Source organism: Xyrauchen texanus, chromosome 9 (genome assembly GCF_025860055.1).
Source record: "Xyrauchen texanus isolate HMW12.3.18 chromosome 9, RBS_HiC_50CHRs, whole genome shotgun sequence".
Lineage (NCBI taxonomy): Eukaryota > Metazoa > Chordata > Actinopteri > Cypriniformes > Catostomidae > Xyrauchen > Xyrauchen texanus.
The window spans coordinates 46,965,901-46,986,990 of NC_068284.1; the positions used below are offsets into that span (position 1 = coordinate 46,965,901).

At 40.6% G+C, this 21,090-nt stretch overlaps 1 protein-coding gene across 1 annotated transcript in view; it reads right to left on the reverse strand.

Annotated features, from left to right (window-relative positions):
• The window catches only part of cers4b (ceramide synthase 4b), a 37,727-nt gene extending 20,537 nt beyond the window's left edge, over positions 1–17,190 (reverse strand). Inside the window, exons 1-2 of the mRNA XM_052133723.1 lie at positions 16,786–17,190; positions 6,698–6,874 (exon numbers count right to left, since the gene is read on the reverse strand). Coding sequence (XP_051989683.1) covers positions 6,698–6,870 — 173 coding nt within the window. The 5' untranslated portion in view covers positions 6,871–6,874; positions 16,786–17,190. The remainder of the gene's footprint in view (positions 1–6,697; positions 6,875–16,785) is intronic.
• Between the last annotated feature and the right edge of the window lie 3,900 nt (positions 17,191–21,090).

A 21,090-nucleotide genomic window follows, 5' to 3' on the forward strand; every position in this document is an offset into this window, starting at 1 on the left:
ACCCTTGACTGCCTGGGGGCCCTTGACTACCAGGGGGCCCTTGACTGCCTGGGGGCCCTTGACTACCTGGGGCCCTTGACTGCCGAGGGGCCCTTAACTGCCTGGGGGCCCTTGACTGCCGGGGGGCCCTTGACTACCGGGGCCCTTGACTGCCTGGGGGCCCTTGACTACCTGGGGCCCTTGACTGCCGGGGGGCCCTTAACTGCCGGGGTGCCCTTGACTACCTGGGGACCTTGACTGCCAGGGGGCCCTTGACTGCCTGGGGGCCCTTGACTACCTGGGGACCTTGACTGTCTGGGGGCCCTTGACTACCTAGGGCCCTTGACTGCCGGGGGGCCCTTGAATGCCAGAGGGGCCTTTGACTGCCTGGGGGCCCTTGACTACCAGGGGCCCTTGACTGCCTGGGGGCCCTTGACTACCAGGGGCCCTTGACTGCCTGGGGGCCCTTGACTGCCGGGGGGCCCTTGACTACCTGGGGCCCTTGACTGCCTGGGGGGCCCTTGACTGCCTGGGGGCCCTTGACTACCTGGGGCCCTTGACTGCCGGGGGTCCCTTGACTGCCTGGGGTCCCTTGACTACCTGGGGCCCTTGACTGCCTGGGGCCCTTGACTACCTGGGGCCCTTGACTGCCGGGCGGCCCTTGACTGCCAGGCGGCCCTTGACTGCCTGGGGGCCCTTGACTACCTAGGGCCCTTGACTGCCGGGGGGCCCTTGAATGCCGGAGGGGCCCTTGACTGCCTGGGGGCCCTTGACTACCAGGGGCCCTTGACTGCCTGGGGGCCCTTGACTACCTGGGGCCCTTGACTGCCTGGGGGCCCTTGACTGCCAGGGCCCTTGACTGCCGGGGGGCCCTTGACTGCCTGGGGCCCTTGACTGCCTGGGGGCCCTTGACTACCTGGGGCCCTTGACTGCCTGGGGGCCCTTGACTGCCGGGGGCCCTTGACTACCTGGGGCCCTTGACTGCCTGGGGGGCCCTTGACTACCAGGGGCCCTTGACTGCAGGGGGGCCCTTGACTACCAGGGGCCCTTGAATGCCGGGGTGGGCCCTGGGCTTTAACGTTGCGGCATCCAATTTGGTCAAAAACCCATCAACAATGAAAACAACTTGAAGGCACAACAAGCACTCTCCCAGAGAGTTTTTAATTTGGACTGCTTTGATTTATTCAAGGATGTTTTCTTTGGTTGCCGACGGTTATGAGTGTGTTAAAACAAGAATAAAAAGACTGACGAACTAAGGTCTCATTACAATCACGTTTCTCTAAAAAAACTTTATTTAACCAGACGTGTATATTTAATGAAGTAGAATGAACGTGATTAGATCGGGTTGGATGTTCAACTCAAATGTACAGAAATCAATCAAAAAGCCATTTTGAAGAGTAGCTGATCTCAGAGGAAAATATATTGCTTTTAGGTTCCTCTTTAACAGCTCAAAAGACTCAGTAAGTTTCATTCAAGAATAAACTTTGTCTCAGAACTAAGAATAGACACAAAGAAGTTGTGACGGGGCGGGAGGGCGGGGCCGGATCGTGATTATACACACCCGTTCCCTTTATCCCTCTCGGAGGGTTGATTAGCCTGATAAGCCCTCCCGCCCTGTCACAGAAGTCAACCGGAGACACGTGTGATATCAAACAATACCAGGAATCTACAGTTAAAGATTTATAGGCAAATGCCATTTCGGGGCTGAAGCTAGGAGATTGAGTCTGATATGATGTTATATGTTTAACATTGCCTGTGCAATATATTTGCACTGTCATTGAAAGACGATACAGGACCAAACACAAGCTCGCCGCATCATCTGACACCTCTTTGTGTTGCTATAGCGATCCGCTTCAGCAGCAACACTCGCATACACTGTTTGTTGATTTAGTGTTCCCCTCCCTCTTGTATCACACAATGCTTACACAATACACAGAAACACACACCTGCTTCACGCATGACTCTCTGACTGACAGGTCATCATTCACAAAGACAGCGTGTAAAGCAGTGGGGATTTCTTTAAGACTGCAAGGGAAGCTCAGCTTCCCCTATAATGTCCAAAAAATAATGGTCAAATATGTACTATTGTGTAAACAATTTATTGACTAAAAATGCGTTAGAACACGTTCATCTCGAAGACGAGTTCGTTCAGAATCAGCTACATTACATATAGCAGGTCGGCTGACTCGATTTACTTCTCATACATTCCCGTAGCGTCAGTGCATTTCCCTGTTGAAGCCGAGCGTCCATTGACTTCAATGGGGCTGCTCTGAACAGTTTTTTTCAGTGCTCCGAAAATAGACGGTCATTGGATAAATGCTGCGATTATGTCCCGCCTCACGGACGCTCAGCGTCTCTGGGGGTGAATGAGGAGTGGGCTGGCCCGACTCCGGGCTTCGCGTGATGATTGGAGGATCTGTCGAAAGACTGCATCTCCTTTTGATTGACAGCGAATCTGTACTATAAGAAGTCACTGAAGCTATTTCAGGCTCAGTCCCATCAGCGGATTTCTCAAGTGTAGTCGAAAGACAAACTGCTGCAACCTATTTCTTTATATTTGTTTGGCGAAATTGCTAGTCAATTTGCATAATACATTTCACACAATTATACACCACATTCCTTGTTTCAGTTTTACCAAGTTTAATATATTTTGTTTTACAGCGTTCGTTCGTTCGTTCGTTCATTCATTCATTCATACAGTAGGCTAGGCTAGCGTCGTACGGGTGAAACTGCGCACGATGGCAGACGGTGCTAATATTGTCGACCTGATTTTGGCGAAGCCATTTGAAAGTCTTCCTTACGAGGAAAAAAATTAGAATTAAACAGCAGGGCAGATCAACACCTAAGATTGATTTAGTGCAAAACATAGGGTAAATAAGTTTATAATGTAGGCCGAAAATGAGCTTCCCCTCTTTGAAAGACCAGCAGCCGCCACCGGTATAAAGTTACGCGACAGCAGACGGCAAACGTGCAAAACTAAACAAAGAGACTGATTTTATACGGAAGCGAATCAACTCAGTAAGACAAAAGATTCCTGCATGTAAGAGGCTCAGCAGAAGTACATTTTTAAATTCAATATTCAAAATTAAGGAAAATAAGTGATGCTTCAAACTCGCCTGAGCAAACGCTAATAATAAGTCAAATTAAAGGTGCTGTAAGTGACTTCAGCCGCTGGATTAGCCACGCCCCCTCTTTTCGAAACAGATTTGTGATTGGTCCTTGACAACGCGTTTGCACATGCGCAGCTCATTCACGTCTATGTGCGGTCGCCGTGCGGTCAACTGATTGTGCTGTCTCACTGTCTCACCTCTCTCTCTCTGAGTCTCACTGTCTCACCTCTCTCTGAGTCTCACTGTCTCACCTCTCTCTCTCTGAGTCTCACTGTCTCACCTCTCTCTCTGAGTCTCACTGTCTCACCTCTCTCTCTCTGAGTCTCACCTCACTGTCTCACCTCTCTCTCTCTGAGTCTCACTGTCTCACCTCTCTCTCTGAGTCTCACTGTCTCACCTCTCTCTCTCTGAGTCTCACTGTCTCACTCTCTCTCTCTGAGTCCCACTGTCTCACCTCTCTCTGAGTCTCACCTCTCTCTCTCTGAGTCTCACTGTCTCACCTCTCTCTCTCTGAGTCTCACTGTCTCACCTCTCTCTCTCTGAGTCTCACTGTCTCTGAGTCTCACTGTCTCACCTCTCTCTCTCTGAGTCTCACTGTCTCACCTCTCTCTCTCTGAGTCTCACTGTCTCACCTCTCTCTCGGAGTCTCACTGTCTCACCTCTCTCTGAGTCTCACTGTCTCACCTCTCTCTCTCTCTGAGTCTCACTGTCTCACCTCTCTCTCTCTGAGTCCCACTGTCTCACCTCTCTCTGAGTCTCACTGTCTCACCTCTCTCTCTCTGAGTCTCACTGTCTCACCTCTCTCTCTCTGAGTCTCACTGTCTCACCTCTCTCTCTCTGAGTCTCACTGTCTCACCTCTCTCTCGGAGTCTCACTGTCTCACCTCTCTCTGAGTCTCACTGTCTCACCTCTCTCTCTCTCTGAGTCTCACTGTCTCACCTCTCTCTCTCTGAGTCTCACTGTCTCACCTCTCTCTCTGAGTCTCACTGTCTCACCTCTCTCTAAGTCTCACTGTCTCACCTCTCTCTGAGTCTCACTGTCTCACCTCTCTCTCTCTGAGTCTCACTGTCTCACCTCTCTCTCTCTGAGTCTCACTGTCTCACCTCTCTCTCTCTGAGTCTCACTGTCTCACCTCTCTCTGAGTCTCACTGTCTCACCTCTCTCTCTCTGAGTCTCACTGTCTCACCTCTCTCTCTCTGAGTCTCACTGTCTCACCTCTCTCTCTGAGTCTCACTGTCTCACCTCTCTCTCTGAGTCTCACTGTCTCACCTCTCTCTCTGAGTCTCACTGTCTCACCTCTCTCTCTCTGAGTCTCACTGTCTCACCTCTCTCTCTCTGTCTGTCTCACTGAACACAGGAGATGCAGAATGAGGTGCGCCTCCAAGTCCGGGCAGGAAAGCAAGACCACGCCCATGACTACCAGGGGCCCTTGACTGCCGGAAGGCCCTTGACTACCAGGGGCCCTTGACTGCCGGGGGGCCCTTGACTACCAGGGGCCCTTGACTGCCTGGCAGCATTGGCGACTTTCTTCTATGGAAGCAGCTAAGGTTTGTCCAAAAAGTCGCTAGATTTCTCGTTAGTGGCTTTTTGGAATGAAATTAGCAAAAGAGTTCTGGAAAGTCGCTAAATCTAGCGACAAAGTCGCTAAGTTGGCAACACTGCGCACTCCAAAAATAGCAAATGAGCTTTATTGAGACCGACATCGTGCAGAAACGATTGTGAAAAACGCCGGCAGCAAAACAGCGCCCTCAACTGGCAACTGCTGTGAACAACATGGCATAAAAATGGCATTAAGCCTCAATAATTCGCTGCAACTTTAATACTAAGAGAATGCGCAAAATGATTGACAGGTCGAAAGCGTCATTGTTCGTGGCCCGCGGACATATAAATAAGAAAAATAAAGTAAATATAAAGTTAAAAACAAAATAAATTAGAATTTTCACCAAAATACTACAGTTCCTATAGTTATTGTTATGACTGTATTTTTTTCAAGCAGTGTAAAAAGCTTTCATAATCTTTTTTGCCATTTTGATACATTTAATTTAATAGTACCTAATAAGATACCACAGTTTAACTTTTGGTAACTTACAAAAATTTATTATAGATGTTATATGTTATAATGTTACCATAGCAACTAGAGGTAGACTGATATATCGGTTTTACCGATTAATCTGTGCCGATAGTTACTATCGCTATCGGAAAAAGACGGTAGTTGCTGATACTGTTTTTTTATTCCTCCGTGTTCCTCTGATAATTAGGATAATTATTGTTATTATTAACAATGTTTTTAATTGAAGCAAGGACATGCAAAGAAAAAGAATATGAAAATGTCCCTCAGCACATACATCGTGTTTCAAACTTCATTTAGTGAATAATAATAATAATAATAATAATAATAATAATAAATAGGCTATAAAAAGCCTAAATTGGTAAATAAGAGCATTGTACCCAGGGGTTGACTGGGAAGAGAAATCAGCCCGGGATTTTACATAGAAACTGGCCCAAAAATGATTGAGGATGGTCGCTGTCCTTTTTTGCATATCACTGCCCCTTCGTCATATCCGCGCCGTTTTGTGACCCGTTCTGTATAACACGGCGGCTCATTTCAGCATAGTTCTCCCGTTGGCCAGTCCGGCCTTGATCGGCCCCAAAGTGCGTCGACCCACCGGGAAAAATGCCCGGTATGCCAGATTACCAATCCAGCCCTGATTGTAACTAATTCAAGTCTCCGTCATTTCAAAATAAGAGTCCCCGTGTGTTTCAGGCTTGTTTAGTGTTAAAAGTCCCACGTTTTGCACCAAATCTTCATTTTATTATAATTTTTATTATTGGGATAATGGTTGAAAAATAAAGTACAACTGGGATTGTATTCATTTTGGACTCTGGCCTCAATATCGGTGCCAACTCAGAAAATGTTGTTCTATAAATTCATTTTAAAAACTATCAGCCAATTAATCGGTTAGCGGCCTCTTCCACCACATTAGTTATCGGTCTTGGCAAAATCCACCATCGGTTGACCTCTAATAGAAACACTGAGCGCGTTACCACGGAGACGTAGCGCGTGTGGAGGCTTCACGCTATTCTCCACAGCATCAACGCACAACTCGCCACGCGCCCCACAGAGAGCGAGAACCACATTATAGCGAGGAGGTTACCCCATGTGACTCTACCCTCCCTAGCAACCGGGCCAATTGGTTGCTTAGGAGACCTGACTGGATCACTCAGCATGCCCTGGGATTCAAACTCACGACTCCAGGAAGATTTCAATATAGCACAGTAGCTAAAATGATGGAGCGTTGCACTTGTGATGCAAAGGACCAGGCACTGAAAGTCCTGAAAGTATCATATGCAAGCCTAATACTGTATTATGATACTTTAATCATACTTTTTAATGATTATGGTATTTACATGCTACTACAAGTTACTTACAAGGTATAAACATAGTATGTTGTAACAGTTGCATTTTCAGTGGGCTTCTACTTTTTAATAGGCCTACATTTTGTAACTGATTCAGCCTAAATCATATTGTGATTTAAATTCAGGCCAGTACCTCATAAGCAGTTAATGACATTAAACCCCCCCCAGGATGTGATAAAGTCATCAGTGACCTCTCAAACACATAACGAAGCATGATGAACCCCAGAGCTATCGGCAGAGAGATGAACAGATCCCGTGGGAGAGGTCTCCAAGGTCCCTCCACCTTTTCCATATCCTCCCAGCTGACCCCAGGAGGAAGCCAGTAGTCCTGATTCCAGAACCAATCGCTGATCTGCTCCATCATTCAGCTGTGCAAAAACGACAAGAATATAAACAAAACAACAGTGTAAACAGACTTCTATCCCTTTAATACCATGGTACTAAACAATTACCATATTCAAGTACCATGCAGTATTCCCACACTATTCTGGGCCTAAAAAACATGGTAGTATCATGGTACATGCCTAAGAAACATGGTAGTATCATGGTACATGTCCAAAAAACATGGTAGTGTCATGGTACATGTCCAAAAAACATAGTACTATCATAGTACATGCCCAAAAAACATAGCACTACCATGGTACATGCCCAAAAAACATGGTAGTATCATGGTACATGCCCAAAAAACATAGTACCACCATGGTACATGCCCAAAAAACATGGTAGTATCATGGTACATGCCCAAAAAACATAGTACCACCATGGTACATGCCCAAAAAACATAGTAATACCATGGTACATGTCTAAAAAACATGGTAGTATCATGGTACATGCCTAAAAAACATGGTAGTATCATGGTATATGCCCAAAAAACATGGTAGTGTCATGGTACATGTCCAAAAAACATGGTAGTGTCATGGTACATGTCCAAAAAACATAGCACTACTATGGTACATGCCCAAAAAACATAGTAATACCATGGTACATGTCTAAAAAACATGGTAGTATCATGGTACATGCCTAAAAAACATGGTAGTATCATGGTACATGCCCAAAAAACATGGTAGTATCATGGTACATGCCTAAAAAACATGGTAGTATCATGGTATATGCCCAAAAAACATGGTAGTGTCATGGTACATGTCCAAAAAACATGGTAGTATCATAGTACATGCCCAAAAAACATAGCACTACTATGGTACATGCCCAAAAAACATAGTAATACCATGGTACATGTCTAAAAAACATGGTAGTATCATGGTACATGCCTAAAAAACATGGTAGTATCATGGTACATGCCCAAAAAACATGGTAGTGTCATGGTACATGTCCAAAAAACATGGTAGTGTCATGGTACATGTCCAAAAAACATGGTAGTATCATAGTACATGCCCAAAAAACATAGCACTACCATGGTACATGCCCAAAAAACATGGCAGTATCATGGTACATGCCTAAGAAACATGGTAGTATCATGGTACATGCCCAAAAAACATGGTAGTGTCATGGTACATGTCCAAAAAACATGGTAGTATCATAGTACATGCCCAAAAAACATAGCACTACTATGGTACATGCCCAAAAAACATGGTAGTGTCATGGTACATGTCCAAAAAACATGGTAGTATCATAGTACATGCCCAAAAAACATAGCACTACTATGGTACATGCCCAAAAAACATGGTAGTATCATGGTACATGCCCAAATAACATAGTACTACCATGGTACATGCCCAAAAAACATAGTAATACCATGGTACATGTCTAAAAAACATGGTAGTATCATGGTACATGCCTAAAAAACATAGTAATACCATGGTACATGTCCAAAAAACATGGTAGTATCATGGTACATGCCTAAGAAACATGGTAGTATCATGGTACATGCCTAAGAAACATGGTAGTATCATGGTACATGTCCAAAAAACATGGTAGTATCATGGTACATGCCCAAAAAACATGGTAGTGTCATGGTACATGTCCAAAAAACATAGTACTACCATGGTACATGCCCAAAAAACATGGTACTATCATAGTACATGCCCAAAAAACATGGTAGTATCATGGTACATGCCTAAGAAACATGGTAGTATCATGGTACATGCCTAAGAAACATGGTAGTATCATGGTACATGTCCAAAAAACATGGTAGTATCATGGTACATGCCCAAAAAACATGGTAGTGTCATGGTACATGTCCAAAAAACATGGTAGTGTCATGGTACATGTCCAAAAAACATAGTACTACCATGGTACATGTCCAAAAAACATGGTAGTATCATGGTACATGCCTAAGAAACATGGTAGTATCATGGTACATGCCTAAGAAACATGGTAGTATCATGGTACATGTCCAAAAAACATGGTAGTATCATGGTACATGCCCAAAAAACATGGTAGTGTCATGGTACATGTCCAAAAAACATGGTAGTATCATGGTACATGCCTAAGAAACATGGTAGTATCATGGTACATGCCTAAGAAACATGGTAGTATCATGGTACATGTCCAAAAAACATGGTAGTATCATGGTACATGCCCAAAAAACATGGTAGTGTCATGGTACATGTCCAAAAAACATAGTACTACCATGGTACATGCCCAAAAAACATGGTAGTATCATGGTACATGCCCAAAAAACATAGTACTACCATGGTACATGCCCAAAATACATGGTAGTATCATGGTACATGCCCAAAAAACATAGTACTACCATGGTACATGCCCAAAATACATGGTAGTATCATGGTACATGCCCAAAAAACATGGTACTACCATGGTACATGCCTAAAAAACATAGTACTACCATGGTACATGTTCAAAAAACATAGTACTACCATGGTACATGCTCAAAAAACATGGTACTACCATGGTACATGTTCAAAAAACATAGTACTACCATGGTACATGCCCAAAAAACATAGTACTACCATGGTACATGTCCAAAAAACATAGTACTACCATGGTACATGTTCAAAAAACATAGTACTACCATGGTACATGTTCAAAAAACATGGTACTACCATGGTACATGTTCAAAAAACATAGTACTACCATGGTACATGCCCAAAAAACATAGTACTACCATGGTACATGCCCAAAAAACATAGTACTACCATGGTACATGCCCAAAAAACATGGCAGTATCATGGTACATGCCTAAGAAACATGGTAGTATCATGGTACATGCCCAAAAAACATGGTAGTGTCATGGTACATGTCCAAAAAACATGGTAGTATCATAGTACATGCCCAAAAAACATAGCACTACTATGGTACATGCCCAAAAAACATGGTAGTGTCATGGTACATGTCCAAAAAACATGGTAGTATCATAGTACATGCCCAAAAAACATAGCACTACTATGGTACATGCCCAAAAAACATGGTAGTGTCATGGTACATGTCCAAAAAACATGGTAGTATCATAGTACATGCCCAAAAAACATAGCACTACCATGGTACATGCCCAAATAACATAGTACTACCATGGTACATGCCCAAAAAACATAGTAATACCATGGTACATGTCTAAAAAACATGGTAGTATCATGGTACATGCCTAAAAAACATAGTAATACCATGGTACATGTCCAAAAAACATGGTAGTATCATGGTACATGCCTAAGAAACATGGTAGTATCATGGTACATGCCTAAGAAACATGGTAGTATCATGGTACATGTCCAAAAAACATGGTAGTATCATGGTACATGCCCAAAAAACATGGTAGTGTCATGGTACATGTCCAAAAAACATAGTACTACCATGGTACATGCCCAAAAAACATGGTACTATCATAGTACATGCCCAAAAAACATAGCACTACCATGGTACATGCCCAAAAAACATGGTAGTATCATGGTACATGCCCAAAAAACATAGTACTACCATGGTACATGCCCAAAATACATGGTAGTATCATGGTACATGCCCAAAAAACATAGTACTACCATGGTACATGCCCAAAATACATGGTAGTATCATGGTACATGCCCAAAAAACATGGTACTACCATGGTACATGCCTAAAAAACATAGTACTACCATGGTACATGTTCAAAAAACATAGTACTACCATGGTACATGCTCAAAAAACATGGTACTACCATGGTACATGTTCAAAAAACATAGTACTACCATGGTACATGCCCAAAAAACATAGTACTACCATGGTACATGTCCAAAAAACATAGTACTACCATGGTACATGTTCAAAAAACATAGTACTACCATGGTACATGTTCAAAAAACATGGTACTACCATGGTACATGTTCAAAAAACATAGTACTACCATGGTACATGCCCAAAAAACATAGTACTACCATGGTACATGCCCAAAAAACATAGTACTACCATGGTACATGTTCAAAAAACATGGTACTACCATGGTACATGTCCAAAAAACATAGTAATACCATGGTACATGTCCAAAAAACATAGTACTACCATGGTACATGTCCAAAAAACATAGTACTATCATAGTACATGTCCAAAAAACATAGTACTACCATAGTACATGCCCAAAAAACATAGCACTACCATGGTACATGTCCAAAAAACATGGTACATGTCCAAAAACATAGTACTATCATAGTACATGTCCAAAAAACATGGTACATGTCCAAAAAACATAGTACTATCATAGTACATGTCCAAAAAACATAGCACTATCATAGTACATGCCCAAAAACATAGCACTACTATGGTACATGTCCAAAAACATGGTACATGTCCAAAAACATAGTACTACCATGGTACATGTCCAAAAACATAGTACTATCATAGTACATGTCCAAAAAACATAGTACTATCATAGTACATGCCCAAAAAACATAGCACTACCATGGTACATGTCCAAAAAACATGGTACATGTCCAAAAAACATAGTACTATCATAGTACATGTCCAAAAAACATGGTACATGTCCAAAAAACATAGTACTACCATGGTACATGTCCAAAAAACATAGTACTATCATGGTACATGTCCAAAAAACATAGTACTACCATGGTACATGTCCAAAAAACATAGCACTACCATGGTACATGTCCAAAAAACATAGCACTACCATGGTACATGTCCAAAAAACATAGCACTACCATGGTACATGTCCAAAAAACATAGTACTACCATGGTACATGTCCAAAAAACATAGCACTACCATGGTACATGCCCAAAAAACATAGCACTACCATGGTACATGTCCAAAAAACATAGCACTACCATGGTACATGTCCAAAAAACATAGTACTACCATGGTACATGTCCAAAAAACATAGTACTACCATGGTACATGTCCAAAAAACATAGCACTACCATGGTACATGCCCAAAAAACATAGTACTACCATGGTACATGTCCAAAAACATAGCACTACCATGGTACATGTCCAAAAAACATAGTACTACCATGGTACATGTCCAAAAAACATAGTACTACCATGGTACATGTCCAAAAAACATAGTACTACCATGGTACATGTCCAAAAAACATAGTACTACCATGGTACATGTTCAAAAAACAGCACTACCATGGTACATGTCCAAAAAACATAGTACTACCATGGTACATGTCCAAAAAACATAGCACTACCATGGTACATGTCCAAAAAACATAGTACTACCATGGTACATGTTCAAAAAACATAGCACTACCATGGTACATGTCCAAAAAACATAGTGTTACCATGGTACATGTCCAAAAAACATAGCACTACCATGGTACATGTCCAAAAAACATAGTACTACCATGGTACATGTTCAAAAAACAGCACTACCATGGTACATGTCCAAAAAACATAGCACTACCATGGTACATGCCCAAAAAACATAGTACTACCATGGTACATGTTCAAAAAACAGCACTACCATGGTACATGTCCAAAAAACATAGTACTACCATGGTACATGTCCAAAAAACATAGTACTACCATGGTACATGTCCAAAAAACATAGTACTACCATGGTACATGTTCAAAAAACAGCACTACCATGGTACATGTCCAAAAAACATAGTACTATCATAGTACATGTCCAAAAAACATAGTACTACCATAGTACATGCCCAAAAAACATAGCACTACCATGGTACATGTCCAAAAAACATGGTACATGTCCAAAAAACATAGTACTATCATAGTACATGTCCAAAAAACATGGTACATGTCCAAAAAACATAGTACTATCATAGTACATGCCCAAAAAACATAGCACTATCATAGTACATGCCCAAAAAACATAGCACTACTATGGTACATGTCCAAAAAACATGGTACATGTCCAAAAAACATAGTACTACCATGGTACATGTCCAAAAAACATAGTACTATCATAGTACATGTCCAAAAAACATAGTACTATCATAGTACATGCCCAAAAAACATAGCACTACCATGGTACATGTCCAAAAAACATGGTACATGTCCAAAAAACATAGTACTATCATAGTACATGTCCAAAAAACATGGTACATGTCCAAAAAACATAGTACTACCATGGTACATGTCCAAAAAACATAGTACTATCATGGTACATGTCCAAAAAACATAGTACTACCATGGTACATGTCCAAAAAACATAGCACTACCATGGTACATGTCCAAAAAACATAGTACTACCATGGTACATGTCCAAAAAACATAGCACTACCATGGTACATGTCCAAAAACATAGTACTACCATGGTACATGTCCAAAAAACATAGCACTACCATGGTACATGCCCAAAAACATAGCACTACCATGGTACATGTCCAAAAAACATAGCACTACCATGGTACATGTCCAAAAAACATAGTACTACCATGGTACATGTCCAAAAAACATAGTACTACCATGGTACATGTCCAAAAAACATAGCACTACCATGGTACATGCCCAAAAAACATAGTACTACCATGGTACATGTCCAAAAAACATAGCACTACCATGGTACATGTCCAAAAAACATAGTACTACCATGGTACATGTCCAAAAAACATAGTACTACCATGGTACATGTCCAAAAAACATAGTACTACCATGGTACATGTCCAAAAAACATAGTACTACCATGGTACATGTTCAAAAAACAGCACTACCATGGTACATGTCCAAAAAACATAGTACTACCATGGTACATGTCCAAAAAACATAGCACTACCATGGTACATGTCCAAAAAACATAGTACTACCATGGTACATGTTCAAAAACATAGCACTACCATGGTACATGTCCAAAAACATAGTGTTACCATGGTACATGTCCAAAAACATAGCACTACCATGGTACATGTCCAAAAAACATAGTACTACCATGGTACATGTTCAAAAAACAGCACTACCATGGTACATGTCCAAAAAACATAGCACTACCATGGTACATGCCCAAAAAACATAGTACTACCATGGTACATGTTCAAAAAACAGCACTACCATGGTACATGTCCAAAAAACATAGTACTACCATGGTACATGTCCAAAAAACATAGTACTACCATGGTACATGTCCAAAAAACATAGTACTACCATGGTACATGTTCAAAAAACAGCACTACCATGGTACATGTCCAAAAAACATAGCACTACCATGGTACATGTCCAAAAAACATAGTACTACCATGGTACATGTCCAAAAAACATAGTACTACCATGGTACATGTCCAAAAAACATAGTACTACCATGGTACATGTTCAAAAAACAGCACTACCATGGTACATGTCCAAAAAACATAGCACTACCATGGTACATGTCCAAAAAACATAGTACTACCATGGTACATGTCCAAAAAACATAGCACTACCATGGTACATGTCCAAAAAACATAGCACTACCATGGTACATGTTCAAAAAACATAGCACTACCATGGTACATGTTCAAAAAACATAGCACTACCATGGTACATGTTCAAAAAACATAGCACTACCATGGTACATGTTCAAAAAACATAGCACTACCATGGTACATGTCCAAAAAACATAGCACTACCATGGTACATGTCCAAAAAACATAGCACTACCATGGTACATGTTCAAAAAACATAGTACTATCATGGTACATGTCCAATAAACATAGCACTACCATGGTACATGTCCAAAAAACATAGTACTACCATGGTACATGTTCAAAAAACATGGTACTACCATGGTACATGTCCAAAAAACATAGTACTACCATGGTACATGTCCAAAAAACATAGTACTACCATGGTACATGTCCAAAAAACATAGTACTACCATGGTACATGTCCAAAAAACATAGTACTACCATGGTACATGTCCAAAAAACATAGCACTACCATAGTACATGTCCAAAAAACATAGTACTATCATAGTACATGTCCAAAAAACATAGCACTACCATAGTACATGTCCAAAAAACATAGTACTACCATGGTACATGTCCAAAAAACATAGCACTATCATGGTACATGTCCAATAAACATAGCACTACCATGGTACATGTCCAAAAAACATAGCACTACCATGGTACATGTCCAATAAACATAGCACTACCATGGTACATGTCCAAAAAACATAGCACTACCATGGTACATGTCCAATAAACATAGCACTACCATGGTACATGTCCAAAAAACATAGCACTACCATGGTACATGTCCAAAAAACATGGTACTACCATGGTACATGTCCAAAAAACATGGCACTACCATGGTACATGTCCAAAAAACATAGTACTACCATGGTACATGTCCAAAAAACATAGCACTACCATGGTACATGTTCAAAAAACATAGTACTATCATGGTACATGTCCAATAAACATAGCACTACCATGGTACATGTCCAAAAAACATAGTACTACCATGGTACATGTCCAAAAAACATGGTACTACCATGGTACATGTCCAAAAAACATAGCACTACCATGGTACATGTCCAAAAAACATAGTACTACCATGGTACATGTTCAAAAAACATGGTACTACCATGGTACATGTCCAAAAAACATGGTACTACCATGGTACATGTCCAAAAACATAGCACTACCATGGTACATGTCCAAAAACATAGTACTACCATGGTACATGTCCAAAAAACATAGCACTACCATGGTACATGTCCAAAAAACATAGTACTACCATGGTACATGTCCAAAAAACATAGCACTACCATGGTACATGTTCAAAAAACATAGTACTACCATGGTACATGTCCAAAAAACATAGCACTACCATGGTACATGTTCAAAAAACATAGCACTACCATGGTACATGTCCAAAAAACATGGCACTACCATGGTACATGTCCAAAAAACATAGCACTACCATGGTACATGTTCAAAAAACATAGCACTATCATGGTACATGTCCAATAAACATAGCACTACCATGGTACATGTCCAAAAAACATAGCACTACCATGGTACATGTCCAAAAAACATGGTACTACCATGGTACATGTCCAAAAAACATAGCACTACCATGGTACATGTTCAAAAAACATGGTACTACCATGGTACATGTCCAAAAAACATAGCACTACCATGGTACATGTCCAAAAAACATAGTACTACCATGGTACATGTTCAAAAAACATGGTACTACCATGGTACATGTTCAAAAAACATGGTACTACCATGGTACATGTCCAAAAAACATAGCACTACCATGGTACATGTTCAAAAAACATGGTACTACCATGGTACATGTCCAAAAAACATAGCACTACCATGGTACATGTCCAAAAAACATGGTACTACCATGGTACATGTCCAAAAAACATAGCACTACCATGGTACATGTCCAAAAAACATAGTACTACCATGGTACATGTCCAAAAAACATAGCACTACCATGGTACATGTCCAAAAAACATAGCACTACCATAGTACATGTCCAAAAAACATAGCACTACCATGGTACATGTCCAAAAAACATAGTACTACCATGGTACATGTCCAAAAAACATAGTACTATCATAGTACATGTCCAAAAAACATAGCACTACCATGGTACATGTCCAAAAAACATAGTACTACCATGGTACATGTTCAAAAAACATGACACAAATTTACATCCATGACAAATAGCTGTATGTTAGACAGTCAGGTACAATATGCCATAAGAGAAGCCGTCATGTCCAAAAGTTTGATGTGACGTCAGTTATCTCTCTCGTCTGTATTTCACGAAACACCTGTCTGAAACATCACCTGACCGGCAGAGGACAGCTGATACCTTTGCTTAAACAATGAGACATAATCTAGTTTTACAAGAAAGAAAAAAGTGTCAAAAACACAATGACTTGAATTATAAGCAAAAACTCAAAACGTTAAATACCTTCGAGTATGTCTTCTATACGGTCACTGATGGGTGTCCTGCTGCCCTGTGGGATGTTTTAGGGTGAATGAAGGTGAATGATGCGCGCGGTTCTGATTAGCGGAGTTTGTGCAAACTATTGACCATAGAGATTTGCATCCGGACTCTTGCTCATAATGTAATCACAGCCCAAGATATGACATTAGAAATCCTTAAAAAATCATCTTCAAACGACATTCTCTTTGATTGCACTTGGGTAGCGTTGGTGCAAATAATTACAAATAAATAAATAAATCTGTTTAAATAGAATAGCCGACTCCTTTGGATCGTTGTATATATATATTATATTATATTCATATAAATGTGCAGAAAACGCTGATGTTCGTGATATCTGTCTCTCTGCTGATTGAGTGAGACCGTACTGCGTTTTACGAGAGACTGGCTGTCTCTCGTAAAACGTGGGTGTGTTCAACAGACTGACTCGTTCGAGCGAATCGGTTCTTTTGAATTTTTCATTTCAGTGAATCATTTCAGAAATATGACTCTTAAATGCTACACTTCAAGTAACACACATAATTAAGGGTTCTTTTGTCTCTTCATCAAGCAACATCCAGCTATTTTCACTAAATACAATGACACCATTTACTTAAGATCTCTGTTTAACTTGCATATTATATGGTTAATTATATCTAATTATACATATCTTGTTACTTTTGCTAAATCAATTAAATGTCCGTTAACTCCCTATTTATCATGCTTCACACACATGCATGAGGGCACACACACACACAGTGTCCTCTGACACATACAGGCTTATATTATGACATAAAACTGATCTATGAAAAATAATATTATCATATAATAAGGTCACGTCAACTATGTTACTCAAGAGTTGGCCCTAAGGTAGCTTTAGTTGACCGGTAACATAGTTGACACCAGGGACGGACTGGGGCTAAAAAACAGCCCTGGACTTTCTCCCAAATAGGCCCATCATCCGGCCATTCGCCACTAGCCGCGCAACAGACACTAGCCAGGATGTCCTGATAATATGCCACAATACTGTATCAGACAAGGTATTCACAGCAAGTAACATCTCAAAACCAATGATGATAATAATTGGGGTTGTTTATTAATGAAGCCTCAGCCTTCAAATAAAAACAAAAAATGTACAATACCATCACATCTGCATTAAAAATAAAATACAAGTAATTAAATGTCACTGGCTACAGAAACCTCAAATTACACAAACTTGTAATTATAAAACATATAGTTACTATATACTATAACTTATAACTATTCAAATATAATGTAAGCAAATTTAAAAGTGTAGTAGGCCTTATAAAACTAACTTTCTGTCATATTTGCTGAAACTGACCCTGTGTTCAAGTAGAACTACATGAAGCAGGTAATTAAAAAAAAAAATCTGTCTCCTCTGGTACTACCTGCAGCCTAGTGTGATTTGCAGAAATCCACAGCTCCCTGTTCAGATGCACCCATCAGGGCCATAAGGGGTGTCTAACTGCGTGTCAATCACTGCTCATGCACATGCATTCATTCTCCCTGTGGGGGAGGGCCTTAGGAGACCGTTTTGGGCTTTAGTGGAAAGGGGTGAGGGACTGAGAAGTTGTCGGTGTTCAAGTTTTTTGGCTAAGTCCTGGATCTTCACAGTACAGCACCTTTAATGTTGGGGAAGTAAAAGTTTCTTGAGAAGGGCACTATTCTGAGCAACTCTGTCTATTATGAGGTCATTGTCAAGGGACATGAGGATGTCCTTCTCTGTGGCCATTAACATGAATGTTTCCAGGTGTTCCTGAGAAGTTCTGCTCCTTAAGCGATTCTTAATGTACTTCAGTACAGAGAAACTTCTCTCACAAGCTACCTGTGTCACAGGCAGAGTGAGAAGAAATTTGTAACCTAAGCCAAGGATGTGATAGGCATCTGTCAGGAGGTTGTACTTTACAAACTCTATGTCTCTCTAAATGTATTGTATTGTTTGTTTAGTACCTACGTATGTGAAATGAAATTATATGTCTGAAACCTAAAACCTAAAAGAAACATTATGTGGTTGAAAACACTGAAAACTAAGTTGTGATATGACAGCGCTGAGCGCGTCCGTCTCTGGCTCAGCGCCAGCCAACGCGCGAAAGCACATTTAATATTAGCAGCTAATCACGGTGCACTGACCGTTCTAATCACACTGGTGTGTGTGTGTGTGTGTGTGTGTGTGTGTGTGTGTGTGTGTGTGTGTGTGTGTGTGTGTGTGTGTGTATATGTGTGAGCGTGTATTTATCACTTTGTGGGGACCAAATGTCCCCATAAGGATAGTAAAACCCGAAATGTTTGACCTTGTGGGGACATTTTGTCGGTCCCCATGAGGAAAACAGCTTATAAATCATACTAAATTATGTTTTTTGAAAATGTAAAAATGCAGAAAGTTTTCTGTGAGGGTTAGGTTTAGGGGTAGGGTTAGGTTTAGGGGATAGAATATAAAGTTTGTACAGTATAAAAACCATTATGTCTATGGAAAGTCCCCATAAAACATGGAAACACAACATGTGTGTGTGTGTGTGTGTGTGTGTGTGATCGTACGTGCGAAAGGGTTAATTTCGTCCTGGCTGCAGCTCATGTACAAAACTGTACATTTTTCTAAACTGACCTGCTTCCATTACAAATCTGACTGCGGCCGGGGACGAATCACAAACTGGCTAGTAGGCCGACTCTTCTTCCTCAGTTTTTTTTTTTTCACACGTTGCATATAAGTGATCGTATTAATGTCCCTACTGTTGACTGTTCATATTGCTTTATTATACTTTTTTTTTGTGCCGACGGACGGCCCTCGGTTGGACGGCCGTTCTGGACTTTTCCCGAACGCACAGATTGTCAGTCCGTCCCTGGTTGACACTTTGCATTTTGACTCGTAATTTCGGCAGGTCTTGCCTGGCCAACCACATGTTTATTGATCAGGTTAACCTACATTTTTTATATGTATTTTAGTTAAAAACCTAAAAAAAAAATTACAAACCATGAAAATGCACCCAACATAGTTGACGGTCAATTAATAAACTCCTTGACAATATTCTATTATAGTTAAAATATTAAAGGAAGTGTTCAAAATGACATCACATGATGCTGGTCACATGGTTTTGGGATTCACCATTTTTTAGTTGCAGGGGGGTATAGGTCATAAACCCCGCCTCCCCATGTTATTCAACGGGACGTGAGACCAACTAAACAATTAAATTACACTTCACATATCTTTTTTCCAAAGATAGTTTCTGTCATTTACTGTCGTTTCTATCACGTTGATGTCATTTCAAGTGTTTGTTTTCAAAATAAGTTTGTTTTTAGTTATTTGATGCTATAAAAACGGTGCTGTGACATCATGATTGACAGCTGTGATTGACAGGTTCTCTGAGTGAAGTAGTCACTGAAGCACCAACTGACTTTTTTTCAGGATCTTCGGAGGACTGAGGAGATTGGAGCTTTAAATTTAATATCTAAATTTCTATAATTAATTATTTCACACCGTCATAATTCAAAAGTCAAAAGTGCAGGGGCGTGTGCTTGCGATTGATTCAGCGAGAGTGAGGGCGGGGCCTTGATTTCGCGGCTTTACTTCCTGCTCACTACTGCGCAGGTCTGGTCCCGAAATCGCAACTGCGCAGACTCAAGTCCCAAGATGTCAGCACCATATCGGGACACTGGCGGCTTCAGTTCTCACCAATGGAAAAGAGCGAAGGGGCGTCGGCCATCTTTTTTTACAGTCTATGTTTTAGTAACATAGTTGACAGAACTTTTGTGGATATGAGTAAAATCAGATATTTTCTTTATTAAAGTTTTTTCTGAATTGTAAAGAATTTAAAATAAATAAAATATAGATAATGTTGACTTTAACACTTATTTTGAAGCTTTTAACACTTGTTTAAATTGCCATTTTTACAGTCGTTTTAGGATTTTTGGGTTTGTTGACATTACATCGGCATGGCAACGAAGTTGTAAAATTGGATATAACTTTACACATAAAAGGTTTGTAAGCGATTTTACCACACTATAATCACGTTAACACTCATATTGTTTACATTTTGTGTCTAAACGTTTAAACTAGCGACTATTTAAACGTTTACAGGTTTTGTTCCCCATTGACTTCCATTGTAAGTGCCTCACTTAAACACAGATTTTAGCTTTTTTTTTTTTTTTTTAAGAAAAGGAGGGACAATTTTAAATAATTTTTTGTGGTTATCCACATTATGCCACAAATGCTGCCGATTGAGCTTAACTTGTATTGAACCCGGAATATTCCATGAAAGTGTCCAAGCGGAGAAATAC